This window comes from Coffea eugenioides, chromosome 5 (assembly GCF_003713205.1).
Source record: "Coffea eugenioides isolate CCC68of chromosome 5, Ceug_1.0, whole genome shotgun sequence".
NCBI lineage: Eukaryota > Viridiplantae > Streptophyta > Magnoliopsida > Gentianales > Rubiaceae > Coffea > Coffea eugenioides.
The window spans coordinates 31,843,337-31,866,879 of record NC_040039.1 but is presented as its reverse complement, the minus strand read 5'-3'; the positions used below and the strand labels follow the sequence as shown (position 1 = coordinate 31,866,879).

Genomic DNA, 23,543 nt, shown 5'->3' with positions numbered 1-23,543 from the left:
CTTGATACAAAATGAGTCATGTCTCCTTTGTTTAAGTTTTGGCTTATCAATTCAAGATCACGTTGAATTGTGGCGCTGTTCTACCAACAAGTTTTGGTTTGCTAATTCGTTACGTTGTGGGTCATGATTAAATTCAAGAGTCATAACTTCAAGTCATAACTTCAAAGGTTAGAGGGGTAGAGATTTTTTCATCAACTTTTGTTATATAACCTGATCAAGATAGATTCTTTCGTTGCCTGTGCAATTCGTTTCTTCAAGAGCAGGAGTTTGAAAATTCGAGTTTGCATGGTTCGGCTCTTGATCCAAGTTAATATTCTTTTCTTTTTCTTGTTTTCCTCTTTGTTCTTCTACCAAACCCTACCTAATTCAAAAAAAAATTCTGTTCATCATTTTAGGGTTTGTATTTTATGTGATCATCTTTGTTATCATTTGTTCAATTCTTGTTTCTCGTTAAGTCATCTTTGTTTATGTTTTATTGAGTAAAAAAAAAATTGGTACTGTAGCATCATTATTGTAACATTGTTACTATAGCAATACTGTTCATCGTACTGTAGCAGTTACTGCTCATCCCGAAACAAAAAAAAATTCATGCCTTGTGTTTGTCTCTTGTTGTTTTTGAGTCCTATAGTTGGTTGGTGTTTTCTTGAAATTCTCATATTGCATAGTTGGGTTCTTGAAAATCTTGAATCAAAATTTCAAAATCTTGTGATTTCTGAAAGGATCCTAGTTCATCTTCTTGAATTTGGAATTGCAGCTATCCTTATTTCTTGATTTGATCTATGGAAAAAGAAAAAAAAAACAAGAGAAAAGAATTTGATCCGTGAAAAAAAAGGAGAAAGAAAAGAAGAAAGAAACAAGTTCTTGGATGGATCATAGTCTTGAATTTGGAAACAAGAAAATAGTCTTGAATTTAGAAACTTAATTTGACTTGGATTGTTGCCAAAATCTGGTCAGATAAATCTTTGTCCAATTTGGTTTGTTAAGCTGCTTGAATCACACTTAGGAAAGTTTCTTAAAACAGCAATTTACTTTCCAAAAGTGAATCCAAGAATTAATCAAACTAAACTTTCAAATTCCAACCAAGTTCAATTGGGTAGAGTCTCTAAGTTTTCAAATTTCTGCAGAGTCAATGTTTTATTAATTCTAACCATTTGTTTCTTTTGTTCTTGTATAATTTTGTCTATCTTTTGAGTTATTTTCAAGTTTACTTAAGTCAAGTCCCATCAAGTCACAACCATTCGTCTTGAACTCCTAACCATTACCATTGTGTTGATTGAATTGTTAAGCCTTCTTGATGAATTGTAAGCAAATTCAATTTGTCTCAAGGATTGTGATCAAGGACTTGAAAGAGTGCTGAGATTAATAGAGCGTGCTTACTTGAGTGTAAATACGAGAGTGAGTGGATACATGTAAGGGAGTGTTGTGAGGGAATTTCTTTCTTGTCACTAACCATTCTTGCAGATTCAAATACATACTTTTGGACGAATGGGAAGATCCACCTCTAGATATTCAAGTAGAGAACCTTATCAATTCATGATTGGTGACGTCATGAGAAGGAATTAAGAGGATATCGAGGAGTTGGTTCTTCTAATTCTAAAATATCCGTACCATCTTTCAGCAGTTTTAAAGATCCCGATGCATGCTTGACATAGGTAAAGAAAGTAGAATGCTTTTTTGAACATCAATCTTATACTGAGAAGGAGAAGGTAAAATTAGCTACCCGTGCTTTTAATCATTATGCTTTAACATGGTGGAATCAATTTGTGAAGGAACGTCGATTATATGGACTACCTTCAATTGCCACTTGGGGTGCATTGAAGAAGATAATACTTAAAAGATATGCTCCTACTTACTTTGGAGAGTTGCTGCAAAAATTTCACTTACTTAATCAAGGTTCTAAGATTGTGGTTGAGTATTTCGAAGAGATGGAGGCATTAATGAAGCAAGTTGGGATCGAGGAAGATCTAGACACTACTATTGACCAATTTTTAAGTGGATTGAAAAGGAAGATTGTTGATTGCATTGAAGTACTACCTCATATGAAGTTGAGGGGTGTGGTAAGTATGGTCATTAAAATTGAATGGCGACTTCGAAGAAAGAAAGAAGAGATTTCTCTAACAATTTCTATGTCTAAATCTAAGAATGAGCCACATGAGGAGTCATGGTGGGATATCTACCAACGTCAACTACATGAGAAGTAAGTAAAGGAGAAAGCTGAATGCAATACTTAGGCATCTTCTAATATGGACTTTGTGGATGCCGTTGCCAATGAAAATCCATCTAAACCCATACAAAATGAAGTTGAATTTGAAGAAATTATTATTGAAGCTGCGGAATGGGAGGAGGAAGTTGAGAGCGAATTCAATAATGTACAAAGTGTGAGTGAACATGAAGTAAAAGTCGAGGGAAGTGATAATGAAAAGAGAGTGCATTGTGCTTGAGTGAGAACATGAGTGAGAGTTTTCTTGAAATCGAAAGTATGATTGTAGAAATTGAGGGAATTAGTGAGAGTACTTATCTGTCTACTAACAATCTTAATTTTGCTTTGTTTATTATTTCTTATTTTGTGTAGGTTAAACAAAGTGCAATTGTCTTGGTCTTAAATTGTTCCATTCCTACATCCATTGGAGAGTTAGAGAGCTTTCACGGAATTGGAGTCTTGAGTGTTGTTTCGTTTTGCTATCAACATGTGTTCAAACTTCAAATTAGGGATAGTTTACTTGTTGATCAGCCAATTGCCATGTCAAAGGGAGTAACTATACTTGAGTTTTGTTTCATACTTTCTTATAATTTTGATAATGTTGTTCCAATCTTTCTTTGTCCATTTTTTGGTTCGTTCAATACTAACTTTGCTATTTCATTTGTAGATTCCAAAACTGTCCATTCTTATTAAGTTTCATCCATGCAAGATATGCAAAGTTGTAAAGATGTGCCACATAAACATCAATTAGTGATGGATTGTACTACCTTGGATAACTAGATTACGAGTTTTTCTATTCTACTTGAGTATCGCTATAAAGATCCTTATCTTGCAGATACAAATGGTAAGTTTTCAAGTGATTTCATACCTACAAGTACTTACTATTTAATTTCTTTTGTAGGTGTCGAATTTACAATTCGTGACAAAGAGTTCATACGAGTGGTTATAGAGATTGTTCGTGAACATCTCAGAGTGAAGTGGCGCTCCAATCAATTTCGGATACATTGGTACATCCCTTGGTTGAAAGATTTATTCGTGAGTTCCTTACACTTACATAAGCGCCATGCAACGTCGCATGCTCGCATGAAGGTGTTGCCCAAAATGTTGTATTTTCTCCAATCTATCGATTTGAGAGCAAATCGCCTTCAAGAGGAGGGGAATGATACGAACATGTGATCAATGACATCAAATTCTAAAGATGATTCAAGATAAAAGAGTGGTTGATCCATTGAAACTCAACAAATCCAGATCCCTTCCTTAGTTTGAAGTAGTTTTGCCATAGTTTGTCATTATTTTAACGTATAACTATTATGTGTCGCTTGTTTGAAAAATTCCAACCATGTGTGTTTTGCTATTTTCAACAAATAGTAGGTGATTAATTAGTTAATTAAGTTGTTAGTTTGGTTAAATAAATGGCTAAAGGTCATGTGGACCATTATTGAACCAATTTAAGTTAGTTTGTTTCCTATTCTAGTCCAGTCATGGTTACGAAATTAGTTAAATTGTTTTCAAGTTTAAGTAGGTTTTTTTGAGTCATTGTAAGCCTATAAATAGCCAAACTTATGTAACATTTTAGAATAAGTCAGATGATGAATAAAATTTGAGAGTTTTCTCTTTCTTATTTCTTAGGAACGTTCTTTAATACAAAGTATGTTGTAACTCCTTTGTTCAAGTTTTGACTTATTAATTCAAGATCATGTTGAATTGTGACATCGTTCTACCAACAAGTCTTAGTTTGCTAATTCGTTAAGTTGTAGGTCACGATTAAATTCGAGATTCATAACTTCGGAGGTTAGAGAGGTTGAGGTTTTTCTATCAACTTTTGTTCTATAACTTGATCAAAATAAATTCTTCCACTGCCTGTGCAACTCGCTTCTTCAAGAGTGGGAGTTTGGAGATTTGAATTCGCATTATAAAATCATGCTCTTTGAGGGTTCGAGTAGCACACAAGAAGTTCAAGTTTCATGAAATGTGGAGATGTTCATAACCTCAGAAGGCCAAACATGTCGAAGTTAGATAATGAGTAATTAACCGTGTCTATCCCAGAATAAAAGGAACCGAAAACTCCACTTGTGGTTACAACTGACACACAGGTGGTTTAAACAGAACATTTCGATCCCAAAAGTCTTAATGTTATTAGAGTCTACCTACAAAAGATGACTTTAAAAATGTGATATGGCTAAGTGATATATACAAATATAGGCACTTCTAAATATCAAGTGGTGGATCATCTTGTAATTTGTATTATACTTACTACCAAATATGCTGAATCCAATCTTAAACACATCTCCTTTATGTGAATTCCTGCCAATGATGCGCAAGGCACATAATTTTCCCCTCAATTTCTGCCAATTGTGATGCCAATTGAGAAAAGGAAACCAAAAACTCTCAATTTTCCTGACGAGAAAAATATAAAATCACAACATCTTCTTCTCGTAACAACTGGCAAGGTTGATTTAGATGGAACATTTGGAGCCAAAAGGTGCTAATGTTTTTATTTGCACAATCAATACCAAATTTGCCGAATCCAACTCATCTCCTCTACGTGGCTTGCTGCCAATTGTGCATCGTTACAAGGAAATCGATTAAAGAATGTTTGACAGAACCTTCTTTAGTTGATTGATATGAAACATGAGATTTGTTCAAGTCCAAAAGCTAGCAGTCATGGGCATTCTCTAAAATCAAGAACACAAGCTGGCCTTCCTCCATTTATTGCAATTTAAAGGGAAATTGTCACATCAATTCCACATTTTCTTGAAGAACCAATTGTAGCCTAAGCTGCTGAAGTCCCAAATTGGTCTATAAATAGCCACCAAACCCTTCCTAATGTATATCAAATTGCAATGGCAATTCCTCAGCAAACTAAGAAAAACCAAGAAACCATCTTCTTTACATTTTATCACGAAGCCTCTATATTAATGAAAGTCACGATCGTGTTAATTTTCTGCTCTCATCCAGGTGGTGAAATGGTGATTTGCATACAAAAGTCAAGTTGAGAAGAACTATGGTGGTATCTCTCCTGAGCTTATTCCTATCGCGTGTATCTCCCTTCTTTCGAACTTCACTCGATCTCATTTGAGTTTTCTTGACCTTGCGAGGCCGCAAGGGTCCATAATTTTGTTGTCATGGACCAAGTGCAAGATTATTACGAAGGGTTCGTGGAAGTTCTATTCTGACCTCTATCCCTTCTGAGCTACGCCTTTTAGAGACTTGATGATTTTTTCCTTGGGCATGTATTAATCTTAATCCACGCTAGATGGATTATGTATCGCTTATGCTGGAGAGAATTTGTTATTGATCTTATTAAAAGCTAATTTATTTTTCTTTCTTATGTAAATAGATCAATTGAAGAATATTGATGCTTGTTCTTTTATTAATTTTTTTTCATCAATTTAGGACAGTAATCAATGGCTTTGGTCTGATCTACCACTTATATATGACCCTTGGTGCATGAAATGACGTGAGGAAAAGGTAGAGAAGGCTTACAATGTTTAAGTTGGTAAAGGAAAATGAGTAAAAAGAATGACGGTTTACATGTTTAGGTTGTTTCCTTTTTCTTTTTTCTTTTTTCTTGTTTCTTTTTTATCTTTTGCTTTTGCTTTTGTCTTTCTTTTTTTTCTTTTTCCTATTATGTTCTAATTTTAATAAACTCTATCATGAATTCATGAATATTAAGAGGTAGCTTTTAATTCAAGAAATTGTATGATCATTATTTTCCTGATAAAGACCATTCGATAATGTGCAAATGAGAAATCCCTTGTGGGGCTTGACTGATAATGTTATTTATATTGAAGGGTCAAAATGATATTCTAGGTAATTTTCTTTTTTCATCTCTTATTTTTGCCTTTACTTCTTTTCTTCATAATCTTTTATTTTTTTCATTTTCTTCATCTTTGCATCAGTAGGTAACAAGCAACCAGATGGCATAGCTGGGTCATGGGCTGCCAGCATAGGGTATTTGTTATACCGAGAGCCAAATCTGCTCGCTCCAATTTGCAATCTCAACTTGTAGGCACAAAAACTTCAAATTTTAGGACTTCAAAAGAAAATTCCTAAAATTCTGCCAAGCTGCTTTAGAGCTTCAAAAGAAAATTGTTTTAAAACATTGCAATTTGGAGTTTAATTTGAGTAGTCTTTAATGGGTTATAATCTCCTCTAAAGTAGAAAATAAAATGAGGCTAGATTATTGGAGTTGCAATTTCTAAACATGTCAAAAGTCTTCTTGATGAATAAAAAATTTTATTTCAGGCTGGTTCAGCTATCATACCAACTAACCAAAATGCTTTTGTCCAATTAAGAACACAAAGTCGTTTTTCTTCTTCCAAAACTAATTTGTCTTTTATCTTTTTTCTTTCAATAATCTATCCCTATCAAAAATTTAGAAAGCTACTTTTGCAAAACTGAATGCAACTTTTCCCAAATAAAGGATCAAAACTCAACCATGAGTTGTGATTTATCACAAATTAAATATTAATTTGACCATGAGTCAACTATTTTTATTGTGAGTATTTCAATGTTTGTCTTTTATTTAGGAAAAATTTCAAAATATCCCTCATATTTTAGCAAATGAATTTTTCATCCTTCACTTTTAAAATATTTATTTCATGTTCATTACAAATTGAAATTATTAATATTTGGTCCCAATTTAAATTTTGACCACTTTTTAACCTGAAAATCATCACGTGACCTGCATAAAGATATTTTTTATTTACAAGTTCGGATCTCACTTTTTTAGTTGTAAAAATGAATATGAATAGGGTAGATCCCACTTTTTTAGGGGAAAATATGAATATAATTTGAATCAAATTCTATTTTTTAGGGGTAAAAAAGAATATAAATAAAGTCATTTGTTTAATTTCAAATAGAATCTGATATTTTTGCCCCCCAAAATATGACCATGTATAGTTCACGTGATGGATTCAAGGTAAAAGGCGATTGAAAATTTATGTTGGGAACAAATTTTATTGAATTGATTTTGTTAGGGACATAAAGTTACTACTTTAAAAGTGAATAGTGAAAAAAAATTCATTTAATGAATTGTAAGGGATATTTTGAATGATTTTTTCTTTTATTTAAGTGTTTTAAATTTCGTAAATTTTATTGATTTAGTTCTTTTCTATCAACATTTGTTCGGAAAACAACTTTAAAAGATCAAAACTCAAAAGATGCAGGTATAAATGCACTGTAAACAACTAAATACTACATATACTTCAAGTTGAGTTATTTTAAGTTTTAGATATAGTATATACCCTTTTTTGAATCCCAAATTATTTCTCAATAGTTTAAAATTTTTTATTAACTTAAATAAATATGTGAGAGTGACCACTCCATTGGAGCAATCCACCATATAAAACTACTAAGAGAGTAGACAATCCACCCAACAAAAGCACCGTTAAGAACATTAATTCTATAACCATGGCAGAAGCTCATCCGATCCAAAACTTGAAACTGCCTTCATCATTGTCTTGGTTTCCTGTATCACTCTTCCTCCCATTCAATGCCAACAATTATGGAGAAAATTGTCTAGGAAAAGCTAAGCCATCCTCATTTCTAACTCCACGACATTGTCACCAGCAAAAATTCGATTGTATTTTGGGAAAGAAAGACAAAGATCCTTTTCCCAAAAGCAAGGCTTGGACTTGGAGGGCTAGTCAACCGTTGGAGTTGATACATTGATTTTGTAGGTTCTACAGACTGCTATTTGACTTGCTGAAGCCGTCATGACGGAAACATCAGCAATTTGCATTTGGACTTATGGTTATGATGGATGATCTCTTTACTGAAGGTCCAAATATGAGATCAAACTTGTGGGAAGGGCTCATGGATGTATGCATCTGCCCAATCATAATTGGCTTTTAACTATGTTTTTGTTGAACGGAAGTACAATGGGACTACCCTCAGCATATTGGGCAGAAACCTTTTCTTAAAAAGTAAGAGAAATGCCCATTGTCGGAGGAAATAGGCCTTTTAAATTTGCTCGTTGCTAGGCTCAGGCAAGCACTGTCACTCTTGATCTCAAGACAAGAGAAGCTGTGGTGGAATACAATGTTTATGTCGTCCATTATTGAGGGTATTTTTCTCAACCTTTTGGTAGGAAAGTATTGAGAAGTTTTTTATCTCAGTATGACATCTCATTATTAGATTTTTTTTTTTTGTTTCAATAGAAACTGAGTGTGTATGCCTTGTCATGTAATGACAAAACCAGACAGTTAAATCTAGTCTTGTGTCCTTGTCAAATTTGTTTGGTATCTGCTGTTACGAGATGTTGCAACTTGCAACATTGAAAATTGGAAACAATGAATTAATTGATAATGTTTGTCCTAAAAAGATGACCATAAGGGCTGATGGAGGAGGGGGAAGCAATTTTTCCTAGAGGTTCATGGCCAAGATTTAGCCAAAAACATATGTCTAGATTGCATTTTGTACATCGTTTTTATACCATGTGTGAAATTCATAAAATTTTGTTTTATAGATACACATTGTTAAAAATGAATTACACCGTATACATATAAAGTTACAACTTATACATTTTGTACAAAATTGGCCAAACGATTTTCCTAATAACCGTTCATGTCCGTGTTCGAGGGTGGATGGTTACAACGTTATGGATTTTCAGACAACTAGTTCAAGTCTATGTTTGCATAAAAATTTCAGCCCACTTTTGAATCGACGAATTATACTGTCATCGATCAGGCATGGGCAGTCATATGATGATATCTGAGCTAGTTTTGGGCCTTGATACAGTGAAAACCAATTAGCCTTTCATGACATCATTTTTAGGCCAGATAGATGATTGACCAGATGAGCTTTTACTTCAAAAAAATTATCTGGTTCAAACAATTCAACCATTAGGTTCAAACATTTAGTCTATTTTAATTTTTTTAAAATATTCAATAACTTGGACAACACTGAATTATTTTTAGAAACGAAAAGAAAATGTTACTAGTAATTGATTGCATGGTCCAGTTTTTATTGGCTTTGGCTGGTTCAATTGGTTCTTGATCGAGTTTGACTAATCTTTTAACCTTCTAGATTTAATAAAGAGTCAAGTTGATGCCATTACAAGTCACAAATAAATTAGTCAAGCTAATTTGGTTTGATATTCAAAATATTATTTTAATTACAAATTATATTTTAATAATCTACTATTCACCCATTGGTTTAAACAATAGCCTTTTAATATAACCTCTTTATTGATTTCTATCCAGACTGGGATCAACAACTACTCACTGCTATTATTCCAATTATAAATGTAAAAGAAAATATTGTATGTACTAATACATTAGACGTAGATACTAAAATAACATACTTATATTAAAAAATAATGTGCAAAAAGAAAAGAAATTTTATTAATAATCTGTGACTTATATTTAATCTTATCCATTCAGTTTTAAATCAACAAATCTCTCGTTATTAACATTTTTTGAAGTCATCACTTTGATTGCAGAGAGCCCAAATTTCTCTCTATCATTCATCTGCCTTCCCTACAAGGTGGAGTTTATTTGTTTTTGCTTTTTTGCTTTTTGTTTGTTTCATTACTTGCACTAATTCTTTTGTGGCTATAGAAACCTTAGAATTTAAGAGTTGTTTTGATACGCACCTTGTATTTTGGAGCTAAATCAATCAGACAAGAAGACGTAAATGACTCAATATTCCATCAACTTTTATCATTAATGATCCTATTTTGTCCATCAAGTTTTAGAAAGTGTCCACTAGGCTCCTCAACCCGCAAAGTTTGGGATTTGGCTCCTCTCCATTGTCCCTTCTCACCATTTTCCTCAATACGCTTTTAGATATTCTGACATTTGTCCTTGCGGAATTTAGAGGGATAAGATTTATTTACTTAACTAGATTTTAAAGGTACACCCAAATTAGTAGGAGCAAAATTCTAGGCTTCCTCTCTGTTCTCGTCTAATCATCTTCTTTATTTTACCATTCCATTGTAGAAGAACACTAGACATTATCAGTTCTTCCAAATTCTGAAACTCAATAGCAAAATTCAGTTTCACTACTGTGCTTTTGAAGATGTAAAAAATTTTTATATGCCGGATTGGTATACGTTGTGCTTCAAGAAAAAAGTTAATATACAACTATACAATTATAATATCTCGTCATTTTGGAACTTATTCCAGTGACTCAAGTTCTAAAATCATAAACCATTACATAAGCAAGAAAACCGACAATGAAATAAGACAAAAAGATGAGAATGATATGATTAATCTGAATATGTACTTTGAGAACTGTTTCGAAATTCCCAGAACAAAAAATCCGTTTCAAGTAACAAAAACATAACCAATTCGCTGCAATTTTGAGAAAAACAAAGATGCAAGATCATGATCTGAACAGGATATAACTGTAACAATATGAACTTAAATTCCATGATTTGATTTTTCTTTCTTTTTCTTCTCCAATATAAAATTTGACTGGAAAAGGTTGGCTTTTTTTTTTTTTTTTTTTCAAATACTCCAAATTATTGTAAATATGGTATGTTAAATTGTGCTTAACCAAGGTTAAGATGCTGGCTATAAGCAAAAGAAATCCTGGACCTGGAATTCAAATTGGACACATGTCAAAATCATAATGCTATATTGAGGAGAACTGGAGAAATAAGTAATGGACAGGAGCCGGATCTACAAATTTTGTTATTCTAAAAGGTCTCCAACTCCAAGCCAAATCTAAGTGTGATAATTTTCACTTTACCCCTTAAGCTTGGACTTAGTGTCTATTTAAAGAATAAGGCATATTAGCCTTTTTTTTTTGGTAATTTTGGTTAGATATTTAATAGTTGAATTTTCAAATAAAGTTCTGTTTAGATATTTAATATTTGACTAATTTGGAGCTTTAGCTTCAACTTACACTCCTTATACATTTTGTAGGAACTTAACCACCAAAAGTCGGTGCGTCGGTGGAAGCTTTACCCTCTATTTTGTATTCTATATGTGCTCAACTCCTGGTAATGTAATGTAGGATTCCGTATTCTGAACGCAAAATTAAGAAAGTTGTTGTTAAATGCCGTTTATATAAGGCTTGCTCTTTTAAGACTTGCACTAATTTGGTGTTTAGATGATTAATTGGTACTACATCTTTTATATTATTGGAATCTTTCAATCAAACAACCATCTTACATTAGGGAAGTAAATTATTTTCCAATTTTGCTTATGCACATATGGTAGCTAGTTTCCTGTACGGAAGAAATCAATTTTCTTGTTCTCAACGTAACTTTTTCTAGTGTAAATCCTTTCATTCTTTATAAGTTCTTCCCATCTTATCACTTGATTCAATCCAACCCCATCCTCCGTCCCGGTTCTCTAATGTATACTATAAATAAGATTGTGAGAATACATTTATTTCACCTTGTTTTTCATTCACATAGATAAAAAGCTCTTAGACGAAGTACCTTACAAATATGGTTGCTCAAACTTCTTATGCTTGCATCCTGCTTCTTGCTCTTGTTCTTTTAGGTATGTGCATTATTCAATTTATAAATACATGTTATTTTGTACTTCATTTCTCTTAATTTGGTTATGTTCTTTTTTATTCTTTTTAACCAAAGTTCAGAAAATAATCTCTGTATGTGCTTATAGCGTAAGATATTATATGCTAGTTGAGTAGTAGTCGTTATTCATAATAGAATATTAAATTCAGTTAGATAATTAATTAGATATTTCTTTTTGTTTTCAAATTACTTAACATGCTCATGAGTAATGTGTTTGTGTGTGAGTGTGCGCGCATTTTTTTTTTTGTTTGGGTGCAGCAGCAGGGAATATCCATGCACAAGAACTTGTTTGCCAAAAGTTTATACCTGAAGTAGGACAGTGCTACAGTGCCTATAGTTATGGTAACGATGGTAGGGAAACCTACTATTACAGGTTTCTATTACCTTTAGTGACAAATCGAATTTTTTAGCGACTTTTTAAATATTATATTAAAATAATTAATATTAACTTTAGTAAGTTTTTAATTAAAACTAGTAAGTATATGCCTGAAAGATAAGTTTTAGTCAAAAATGGAAATTTACCCTTTCAGTAATTTAATTTACTTATTACTCCCTCCGTCCCAAAATAAGGGACGTTTTTGGGGATTCTAACTTATTATGCACAGTTCAATCAATTTGAATGTGAGACATTTTTTTCCAATCGTGCCCCTTTGACCGATATCAAATCTTAATTGCTGTCTATGGTGATGTGAAAAGAATCTGTGGGTCCATGTAAAATGTAAGCTCTTTTTCATGTTGTTGCCAAGCACGCGCCTATTTATGGCCATCAAAATTTTTGGTGCTGTCCACGCACCTTTTTTTTGGATGTCTATTTATTGCTTTTGTGGGTTCCATCATACTTGTTTTTTATTTTATCAATGTCTCTTTTGAGGCTACAAATGGAATGTTAGAGAAAAAAAATTGTAGTGTGACTCAAATTTTGGGACATGAAAAAAGGTGAACTATGACAATAACAATGGGACGGAGGGAGTATTTGACAAATGTTACTTTTGTTTAATTTAAACTTACTAATACTAAAAGTAAAAAATTGACATATTAAAGTAAGAAAATAATCGGTTTCTGAAAACGGTTTGGGTTTCCGCATCTCTCTAAAGTTGCTTCCCTTCTTTTTATTATCTTCTCACCTCACGGAAGATTGTAGAATTTTTTTCCTGGAAAAGGAAGGAGTACGATCATCATCTTATGGAACGGGATTAGCTTTTGCTAAAATTTAGAAAATTGATCAAGCGGGCTAAGCAATTCTATCATATCTTCAGGCTGAACTCTTCTGGTAGGTTTCATGCGTCAGTCTCTGTTTCTGCCTTCTACTAAGCATTGATTCTCATTTCGGTCAATCAATTGGCCTGCCTAGGCGTGGAGGAAAAGCTAAATATGCTTTATAGATAGCACAGGTTCAGGAGAAAGGGTTTCCCCCCTATGCAATTATTGATGATACGGGTACACCTCTATCTAATACTATGTATCGATCGTACTTCGAATTAAGAAATTTAAAAATGCGGATTATATGCATTACTGCACATTTTTATGATAATTATTGTGTAGTGTTTTACTGAGTGATCTCATCTTTAAAGCACAATGATTTTGATACCAGATTTCAATTTTACTGTTACAAGTAGCGTCTCCTGTTCTGCTCTATGATTTGGAGTGAACTAATTTGTCGTCTCCAATCATCCATTGCACTTATTGCAAATCATTAGTTACTGTTTAATTAGCAAAATTTTGGTTGTCAAATCGGTTTTTAAGAGCCAGGGGGCGCACATTAATTGGATCAATATGGAGATTTCTCGGCAGCAAGTTTTCATCACATGTTAATATAGATTTTTCTATGTAGACTGTATGCCAGAGAGTGATTGTTTTAGTTTGAACTTTCCTCCTCTTGGTGAAATCCTTAGAATCTGCAGTTTGTTTGGCTACAATTACATGACTGGTCGATACACCAGCACTTTTTTTTTTATGTATCCTATCAGACAACAAGGATTCTCCCTCCAATATAGAGTTGAATCTGTGAGCCAGCTTAATCTGCATCTGCTAACCGATGATTTTGTGCCTCATTCCAGGTGTGGATTTTAAGATCAAGCTGCTCACTGTTGGTGGGAAGAAGTTGAAGCTTACAATTTGGGATACCGGTAAGCAGATCCTATCATTTATAGTTTTGCTAACTGTTTATGGCAGCTTTCCGAATTCTCTTTATGAAGTTCTTTTGTGCAAATATGATGATACACCTTTACTTTTATTTGTTTTTTTTCCCTATCATAGGCTCAAGTGGTAAATCTCTTTGGACATAGAACTAGCTGTAATTTCACAAAATACAGCAGGACATTTTGCGCTTTACCTAGTACAAGTCAAATGTTTGTACTTTCTCTACTGTTCTCAACATGCCGTGCCATCCTAATTAACATTTTCCCCAGAAGTTGTTATTATATGTAAATCTTCTTATCTGTCAGAAGGTTTTGTCTTGCCATCGCAGCTGATCATGCAACTTCTTCCTCCTTAAGATTAGAAACTGACAATCAGTCCTACTTCACCATGATCAGACCCAATTTGGGTTTGTATTCCTCTTTTTCCTAGTGCTGCTAATGGAAATTTATTGTTGGGATCCTTGATTCATGACTTAAAATAAGCTCAGCCTCCTTTTTCATAAATAATCCAAGCTACTACTTTCTGATGATAGTACGCCCCTCTTGCTATTTATTTCCACTGTCCTATTACTGCATATTTTGTTCTCCGTGATCTGATGGGGCTCATGACACCTTTTGCAGCTGGACAAGAGAGGTTCAGGACCTTGACAAGCTCATACTACAGAGGTGCTCAAGGGATCGTTCTTGGTATGTCATGGATAGATCACTATAGATTCTTTCATATTTATGAAGCCTTTTTGTCATCCTGCAAAATAAGTTATTCTTTTAAGACGTGATTGATAAGATGAGATTTTGTTTATTTAATTGCATTATCATCGTTCTCGGATTTCTGGTCAATTTATGGACTACTGTTGCTTAGAAAAACAGAATACACATAATCATTCTTTTAACTTTTGAGCATTGGCCATTTTTTACATTGCTGAACTCTATGCAAAATTTGTTGTTTCTCTTGTCGGAGAATTTATTTGATCATTTTCCTTTTGCAACATGGTTGGTAAGGTTCCTTCATGCATGTTTCTTTGTTTGCTTTAAGAACAGACTGCTGCCATCCCAGTCCACAGTCCAGAGTTTTTCCATTTTGTGGGAGACTCTTCCCAGTTGAGTAATATGAAGTTGTCCATAGTAGGCATTGTCTATGCAGTCAGTTGGTATTCTGCCCACAATATTGTACGGTATTGTGAACCTTTAGGTTTTTATAGTACTGTTTCACTAAGATGATCATCTATATGTGCTCTTGGCACTTCCTTTTTGTAAAGGAAAGCACTTGTAACCTTTTTTAGAGCTTGAAATTAAAAGAAGCTATGAGTCCTAAATCATATGAGCATGATAGGACCTGTATATTTGTTGAAACTGAAATTTTTGTACAAATAATTTCCAGTTCGAGCATTGTCAATCTGTTTTGGAGAAGTGTCATGCAATTATTGATGAACTTTAGTAACTTTTTAATTAAAACTAGTAAGTATATGCCTAAAAGATAAGTTTTAGTCAGAAATACAAATTTACACTTTGAGTAATTTAATTTACTTTTTATTTGACAAAATTTACTTATGGTTGAATCAAACTTACTAATACTAAAAGTAAAAAATGTACATATTTAAGTAAAAAAAAATTACCGGTTCCTGAAAACGGTTTTGGGTTCCTGAAACACTTTCGGGTATCACCTATCTCTTTAAAGTCATCTGCCTTCTTCTTATTTAGTCCTCAGTTCCAACGATACGATTGAATTCCCAGGCCAAGGTTTCCACTTTGGTCCACACTTTCTCTTGGTTACAATTGAATAAATTTTCTCACTTCACCTTTTTCATCTTTAGTTCACACTTTCCCTCTATCCTTTCTCATCGATCGGTTGGTTTTGGGTGCTGCCATATGCAGACACAACAAAAGGGTTTTGCGACGGTGGTAGCCAATCAAAGAGAGCAGTGCCGAGGTTAGTCCATCATGTCCACCTGAAATCGTTTGACTACATTGCTGTAATTTATTTATATTTCATTTGTTTTTTTTGTCAAGATTTTCTTGCGAAATCAAGGCTGAGAATTTGAAGATTTTATTGCAATTTTGGGGCTGAAAATGTCCGTTGAAACATCTAGGAAATGGTTGTAGTTTTGATTGTCTACGGGTAAAATATGCTTAATAGCCATATGAAACATCTAGGAAAGGATTTGAGACTAGACGTTTAGAGTTAAATGTGATTAATTTGTGAATGCATATAAGATGTTTGGTGCATTGTCAAAGAGAAATTTGTATGTTATGATTGCTACTCTGTGCGGGTGGTAGCTGTGGAGAATGAAACTAAGTTGCTTCCTCAACCATACCATGAAGGGTTTCCAAAGCATAATGTGGAAGCAATGAGACGAGCTGAAACTTTTTATCCTTCTTGAGCTTATCTGGCCTTAGTTGGTTGAAGACATTAAACTTAGTGCTTCTCGGAAAGCAACTCGACTTTCTTTTTAACTTCATTTAACATTTTCCTTTTTTTGGATTAATGGTGGTGTTTATTTCTTTACAATTTTATTGCTTTCTAGTTTGGATTATTTGGTGGTGTATTTAATTACTATTTATAGTGTTTTCTTGTCTTTTTATATTGAGGTGGGATGGCTTCCTGAGGTTGACTATTGGATGATAACTGACAACTTCGCTCACTGCATTTGGTCTTTGGCACTCCATTTGTTGTCAGGAGAATTTCACTTTCAGTTCTTTTCATGTTATTAATTCTTTATTTTATCCCTAACATTGAGGACAATGTTATCTTAAGTGTAGGAGAGGGGTAGAAAGGTGAAGTGAAATTTATGATTAAAATTTTTAAAATTTTTGTCGATTTCCTGAAAGGCAATGGCTTATATTTCAAGTTTTATTACTGTTAAGGTTTGTATTTGTGTATGTGTTAAGCGTTAAATGGTGTTACTATACAGCATTTCTTTAGTGAATATTTGGTATTATGAGATCTTTTCAATTTTGGCTAACTTTTCTAGGCATTGTAAATAATTTTCTAGCATTTTTATTGTGAATTTGGCCTAATTATCAATCTTAGTTCCCCATATTATTGAGATATGAAGTATGCTTTTGTATTAGGGTAAAAAACAAAAGAGCCACCTGTGGTTAAGCGAATATACGAAAAAGCTCATTGTAGTTTTGAAACATACAATTGAGCATCTCATAGTTTGAACCAAATTGGAGAGGTGATAGAAATTGTCAAAACTAAAGTGGATAGATAAAATGACAAAAATATCCAGATATATATAAGGATAAAATGCAGAAAAATCCCCTATGGTTAAGCCAAATTACAGAAAAGTCCATTGTGGTTTCAAAATATATAACATTTATCCCTGTCATACATAAAATAGTTGTTCTAGATTGATTAATATCTGTATGTGGGATAGCACCATAATTACAAAAAAATTCACAATCATCCTCTTTTGATGGCTTTGTCGACCTTGACAATTTTTACTTTCACTTTTCATGAACACTTACAAATCTTATACTAGTATCGTAGGGTCTAGTTTTGCTTGCTGACTCGAAAGTTTGAGAAAGATATAAGTAACTATTTTGTCAAATTTTCCTTCACTTTATACAAAAAAAAAGTAGACTCTCAAAATTCTTACTTTAAGTTCTTAAAAAAGACTCTAAGATAATATTATAATAGTAAAAACCCAAATTTAAAACTTTTACCATATCCCAAAAGTAGTGTACATAAGACCCGCGGTTGATTTCTATCAAGAATATTTACTCTTTTTCCAATATATTTCCTGAAAGTTTCGAATTAAATCCAACGTATATGTTTCGAAGCTATAGAGGGCTTTTTTGTAGGTTAAGTTAACCACTAGGGGCTTCTCTATAAGGGGTAAAATAGGTATATCAAATGAAAATTAATTATAAAAAATTGCTTTAAGGTACTATTAGTTGCAAAGCAAGCGCATGTGCCTCAAATACGTTAGTTTTAACGATTTTCATCATCTTTCAATTTAATTCAAATCACGAGATGTCGGATTGTATGTTTTGATATCACATGGGGCTTTTCTATATGTTTGCTTAACCATAAATGACTTTTTTATTTTTTACCCTTTGTATTATTGCTTGTGCTTTTATGTTTAGTTTATTACATTGAGCTATAGTCTCTGGTTTTCGTTACCTAGTAACCGGGGGTCTTTACCTAAAAATGTCGACTTTTGCATAAAAAAGTAATGATAGCTATGAGTATTTGATTCTTTAGCGATGAAAACTGAGTTACTAGGCTGTTTTATTTGGGAGATATTGGAGTTCGCATCAAAAGATTTGAATGACTAAGAATTAAGAATTAATCTTTGGGTTCCAATCTTTGGGTACGATCAACTTGAGTATAGATTGCGTAGGAGTCCAAAGTTGTAATATTTTCATTTGTATTGCAAAGAATTTAAGTAAAAATCTCAGAAAACATACATCAACACAAACATTGACTTGATAGCCTCTTTGACTGACATGACAGCATCTTTGACTTGATAGCTTCTAGCATCATGCTGAAAATGGAAGAAATGACAGCTCATGTAGATGAACTAGAACAGTTATCTAACAAATCGGCCAAGCTTGGTGGTGGTATAAGTTGGAGAACCATTGTTGATCGGCTTGACAAATTATCTTCTGATGAAATTCAAGTATTAACATTTGATTCCATTGAAGATGCCAGAGAATTTTACCTATGTCATAGCAAAATGGTCGGTTTTGGTATTAGAGAGCGGGATGAAAAGAAAGATCGGAAAGGTATTGTGACATACAAACGATGGGTATGCAACAGAGAGGGCTTTAGAAATAGCAAATGGTTAAATTTAGTTAACCGTAAGAAAGAGGCAAACGCCTTACGAGAGTTGGTTGTCTGGCAACTATAATTGTGCAATGGAACAAGGACATTCAGAAGTTTACGATTAAGCGGTTTAATATGGATCACAATCACCAATTGGCAAATCCAGAATTTGTACAATTTCTTCGATCACATAGGAGTGTCAACCCAGCAGACTTGGAGCATGCTATTTTGATGCATGGAGTTGGTATTCGAATTCCTCAAATAGTGGACCTTCAAGCTTACCAAGCTGGGGGCCACAACAAGATGGGATACACAGAAAAGGATCTACGAAATGCTGTTGACCAATTCCATAGAAATGCACTTGAAGTTGGTGATGCCTCTCAGGTGTTGGCATATTTGGATGGTCGAGCAAATGGTGAGCCAAATTTCTTTTACAAGTATGCCGTTGACGTGGAGAAGCGATTGATACGACTCTTTTGGACAGATTCTCAATCTCGTTTGGATTACCAATGTTTTGGTGATGTTCTTGTCTTTGACTCTACATACCGCACCAATGCTTATAGGAAGCCACTAGTAATTTTGGCCGGCGTAAATCATCACTATGTTACCACAATTTTTGGGTGTGCATTAATTGCTGATGAGACTGAGGACACATATAAGTGGGTATTGGAAACATTTTTGGAGGCCATGGAAAAAAAGGCACCTATCTCAGTTGTCACTGATGGGGATGGTGCAATGAGAAATGCAATAAAGGCAGTTATTCCTTCTGCCCGTCACCGATTATGTGCTTGGCATTTAAAAAGAAATGTTGTTACCCATACAAATAAGGGGTTCGTTCTTGATTTTGATGTGGCAATGGACATGATTTGTAGCCATGAAGAGTTTGAGAGAAGGTGGCATTTGCTAGTTGAGAAACACAATTTGAGAGATAACCAATGGGTTGTCGATTTATACAACAAAAGGGAAAAATGGGCTGCTGCATTTTTGAGAGGACACTTTTTTGCTGGAATGAAATCAACCCAAAGATCAGAGCAATTGAATGCTACGGCGCACAAGTACCTTCAATTCAAAATGCTACTTTACCCGTTTGCTCATCGATTTGAGCTATTTTTATCAAAAGTTAGGCGGAATGAACACAAGGAAGAATGCATCACAAGTCAGTCATCTCCTGTTCTAATTACTCATTTGAGAGAATTGGAAGGAAATGCTGCAAGCATTTTCACAAGAAAGATTTTTTTCAAGATTCGTGATGAAATTTATGCTGAAGCCTCACTTCGCCTCGTTTCAGTTGTTGATCAAGATAAGGTGAAGTTATATACATTCACTGAGTACTTGCATCGAATTTGCTCTTGGCAAGTGGAATTGGATAAATCTGAAAGGACTATTATTTGTTCATGTAAGAAACTTGAGTCAGATGGAATTCCTTGCTCCCATGCGTTTGCAGTTATGAAAGCTGAGGATATGGACGAGATTCCTAAATCATGCATTCTGTTTAGATGGACTCAGCAAGCAAAGCCAGCCGAAAAAAACATATATTCTATTCAACTTGAAGATTCAGCAATTCAAGCAGCTCGATTTGGTGCTTTATGTGCATTAAGTAATCAAATGTGTTTTTATGCAGTTAAGACACAACAAGGATATGATGAAGCTAGAGAGTGCATTATAAATTCAACATCTCGTTTCAAAAATCTTTGGGTGAATGATGCGCCTCTAGTGCATAAAGCTAAAAAAAAGGATAATATGATGGATGAGTCCATAAAGAGGAGTGATTTTGATGTTCGTGATCCAATTGTTGTTGCTACAAAGGGACAAAAGGCAAAACATTCTACTCACAAGCGAAAGCGACGACAATGCAAAAATTGCAAGTAATCGTCTACTCTTAAAATTGTCTTATTCTACGGTTAGAATAGCTTTTCAAAACTAGATATGAAATGATAATGCTATTTTTGATTCAACTCATATGCGTGAATGTCTGAAGAGCATAAATATGGTTTAGCTTATATATGTTATCATTTCAGTATACTTCCTTTTATAATTCATTCTTTTGCTTTATGGGTTATTGGATGCCTTGGCCGGAGATTTATTTCTTAATTTTTCTATCAATCACTACAAAATAGTCTTTTTCACTAATCAGAAAGATAAAGACATAGAATAAGATATTTGACTTTGTTTTACTTTGATTAGAAAAACTTGTGGTAGAAATAACGAAATAGTGACAGGGGTGCAAATTTCAAATCAACAACCAACGTATACTTAATTACGATAATTTTTTAGTTGACCAAACTAATATATGCCATAAAGTAGTAAGATTTGATCATTTATAAATTGGCAATTTTAGCAGTTTATATACCATTCACCTATACAAATTATGATTATTATAAAATGACATTTTATAATAATTTACATACTATTTGCCAATTAAAAGTAAGTTTGATAAAAAAAATGTGCGTATAAATCCATATTGTAAATGATACAAAATATATTTGAATCTCACGAAACTTAATATGTGGGTAAATTTACTATAGTTTTCAAAGATTATGCCACATTAGTACAAATTTAACTTTTATACTTGTGACCTAGAAAATAAATTTATTAGAACACATAACCTTTGTAAATGATACATACATTTATGAAAATGCTTAAAACACATAACATTGATGAATGATACATACAATCATATATTATACATTTACGTTACCAACAATTACTAACTATAATATTAAGTTTCAATCATTAATAAAAAAATCTTAGCATTATTTTAAATAAACTTCCTAATACTTGTTTCATATAAGTTTCTTTAAGTAAAATAGTAAATTTATGCCACAAACTAGTAAGTCTTGATGATTAACCAAATTTACTGTTTTATCAACAGGATTTACTATTAATCCGTGAAAACTTACTATTACTTGAACTAAACTTACTCTCCAAAAAGTAAGTTTTGAATATAGAGTAGTAATTTATTTTTTTTAAAAAGTAACTTTCATTTTTATTTCAATTTACTTTTTAAGACACAAATAGGATAACACTTGGATGACCATTTTTGATTTATTTTTTATTTGTTTTTAGCGATCATTTGATTATTTGATAGGTCTATCCACCTAAATAGGATAACACTTAAAAATAAGAAAGTAAGTTTTCTATCTAAAATAATAAGTTAACCGTAATAAATTAGTAACTTTTATACTTCAAAAGGTAAGTTGGAATAAATATTAAACTTACTTTTTAAATAAATAAATTACTACTTTATATCCCAAACTTACTTTTTAGAGAGTAAGTTTAATTCAAGTAATAGTAAGTTTTTATACATAAATAGTAACTCTTACTAATAACATGGTAAATTGATTAATAATCAAAACTTACTGATTTATGGGACACATGTGCTATTTTATTTTAAAACATATTTCAAAATAGTATTAGGAAATTTATTTGAAATAACGATAAGATGTTTTATTAATGATTAATTCTTAGTACCTTAGTTAGTAAGTACTCATAATATGCTTGTATAATACATGATTATAGGTATAATTTTAAAAAAATATTTATATATTTTAAAATACTATGAAAAATAGTTTGACTTTTCACATAATCTTGTGAAATATGTAATAAAATTTTGTCGTATTATAAGCTTTTAATCATTTTCCATTTTTGAAAAGTTTGAAAGTTCGAATAACAATAACAACAAATCTTCCTAGTTATATATAGAATATTACTTGTTTATATATCAAAATTTTTATAATTTAACACCTATGAATATAATAAGATGATAAAGTTTTAATAAATTTACATCTGAGACACAAGAAATAATAAGAGTAAAAGCCTAACCAAAATGAGAAATAATATAATAATAAAAATGACAAAATTAGTATAACAATTCATATAAGAAAATCAGTATGATCTGGATTTTTTTCCTTGGGAGATTGTTCATAAGAATAGGATCCAATAATTATAAATGAAAATCACATGCATGTATAATCTATTGTATAATTTAAATTAAATTTAGTTCACCTATAAAATGGTCCTAAAATAATTAGTACACTATGATATATGTTATTTTAACAACAAATTTTTTTTACTAAAAGTCTGAAATATCCATTACATCCATTACATATGTATGAGGGATATTTTACCATATTTGTATCTCACATCTAATCATGAAAGTTAATTTGAGAAAAACTATTTTTGACAATAGAATTATTTTAAATTTAACCAACAAGTTGAGATTTTTTAAACAATAAAAGTGAAATATTTTGGGAACTTAGTTGTTTATTTTCCCATAATTAAAAATTTAAAATATGACAAATTATTCTTACATATTTCATAAGGTCATATGCAAAAAAAAAAGTTTTCATGGTATATTTAAAATGCTTCAAACATATAACATTTATAAATGATACGTACAATTGTAAGTTTCTTTTAGTAAAATAGTAAATTTATGCCACAAACTATTAAGTTTTGATGATTAACCAAATTTAATATTCTATCAACAATATTTACTATTAATCTATAAAAACTTACTATTACTTGAACTAAACTTACTCTCCAAAAACTAAGTTTCAGATATAGAGTAGTATTTTACTTCAAAAAAAAAAGTTAGTTCCATATTTATTCAAGTTTACTTTTTGAGACATAAAAGTTACTAATATATCGAGTTAACTTACTGTTTTTTATGCAAAACTTACTAACCAAATTTTTAGATACTATTTCATTTAGATGACCAGTACAACAGGTAATCAAATGGTCGCTAAAAGTATTTTTATCTGTTATATCAGGTAAAAATAGATTCGTTACCATAACTATCGTTACTTCAGACTTTTCCGAAAATTCTAGTAAGAAGTCTATTGTTTTCAATCCTAATAACATCAATAATCCAAACTAGAGTTAAAGATGTTCTTTACCAATATGAAACTGTTCAAGTTAGTTGTGCATAACTATTCTATA

The 23,543-nt window shown here is 32.3% G+C and overlaps 1 protein-coding gene and 1 long non-coding RNA gene across 2 annotated transcripts; both read left to right on the top strand.

Annotated features, from left to right (window-relative positions):
* Positions 1 to 13,063: 13,063 nt before the first annotated feature.
* LOC113769953 lies at positions 13,064 to 14,705 on the top strand. Its single transcript, XR_003468361.1, has 3 exons — positions 13,064 to 13,133; positions 13,754 to 13,822; positions 14,456 to 14,705. It is a non-coding gene; the product is annotated as an uncharacterized LOC113769953 (long non-coding RNA).
* A 3,625-nt stretch (positions 14,706 to 18,330) lies between these two features.
* On the top strand, positions 18,331 to 20,474 carry LOC113771400 (protein FAR1-RELATED SEQUENCE 5-like). The gene is made up of 2 exons (XM_027315982.1): positions 18,331 to 18,588; positions 18,708 to 20,474. Exons 1-2 carry the CDS (start codon positions 18,331 to 18,333, stop codon positions 20,472 to 20,474), a joined length of 2,025 nt encoding a protein of 674 aa, XP_027171783.1.
* Positions 20,475 to 23,543: the final 3,069 nt, after the last annotated feature.

Excerpts from the sequence above, each read along its gene's own strand:
- LOC113771400 (XM_027315982.1), top strand. The coding sequence starts at position 18,331 with ATGGAAGAAATGACAGCTCATGTAGATGAACTAGAACAGTTATCTAAC. Across the intron at positions 18,589-18,707 it reads TTGTGACATACAAACGATGG|GACATTCAGAAGTTTACGAT; the intron begins GTATGCAACAGA and ends CAATGGAACAAG.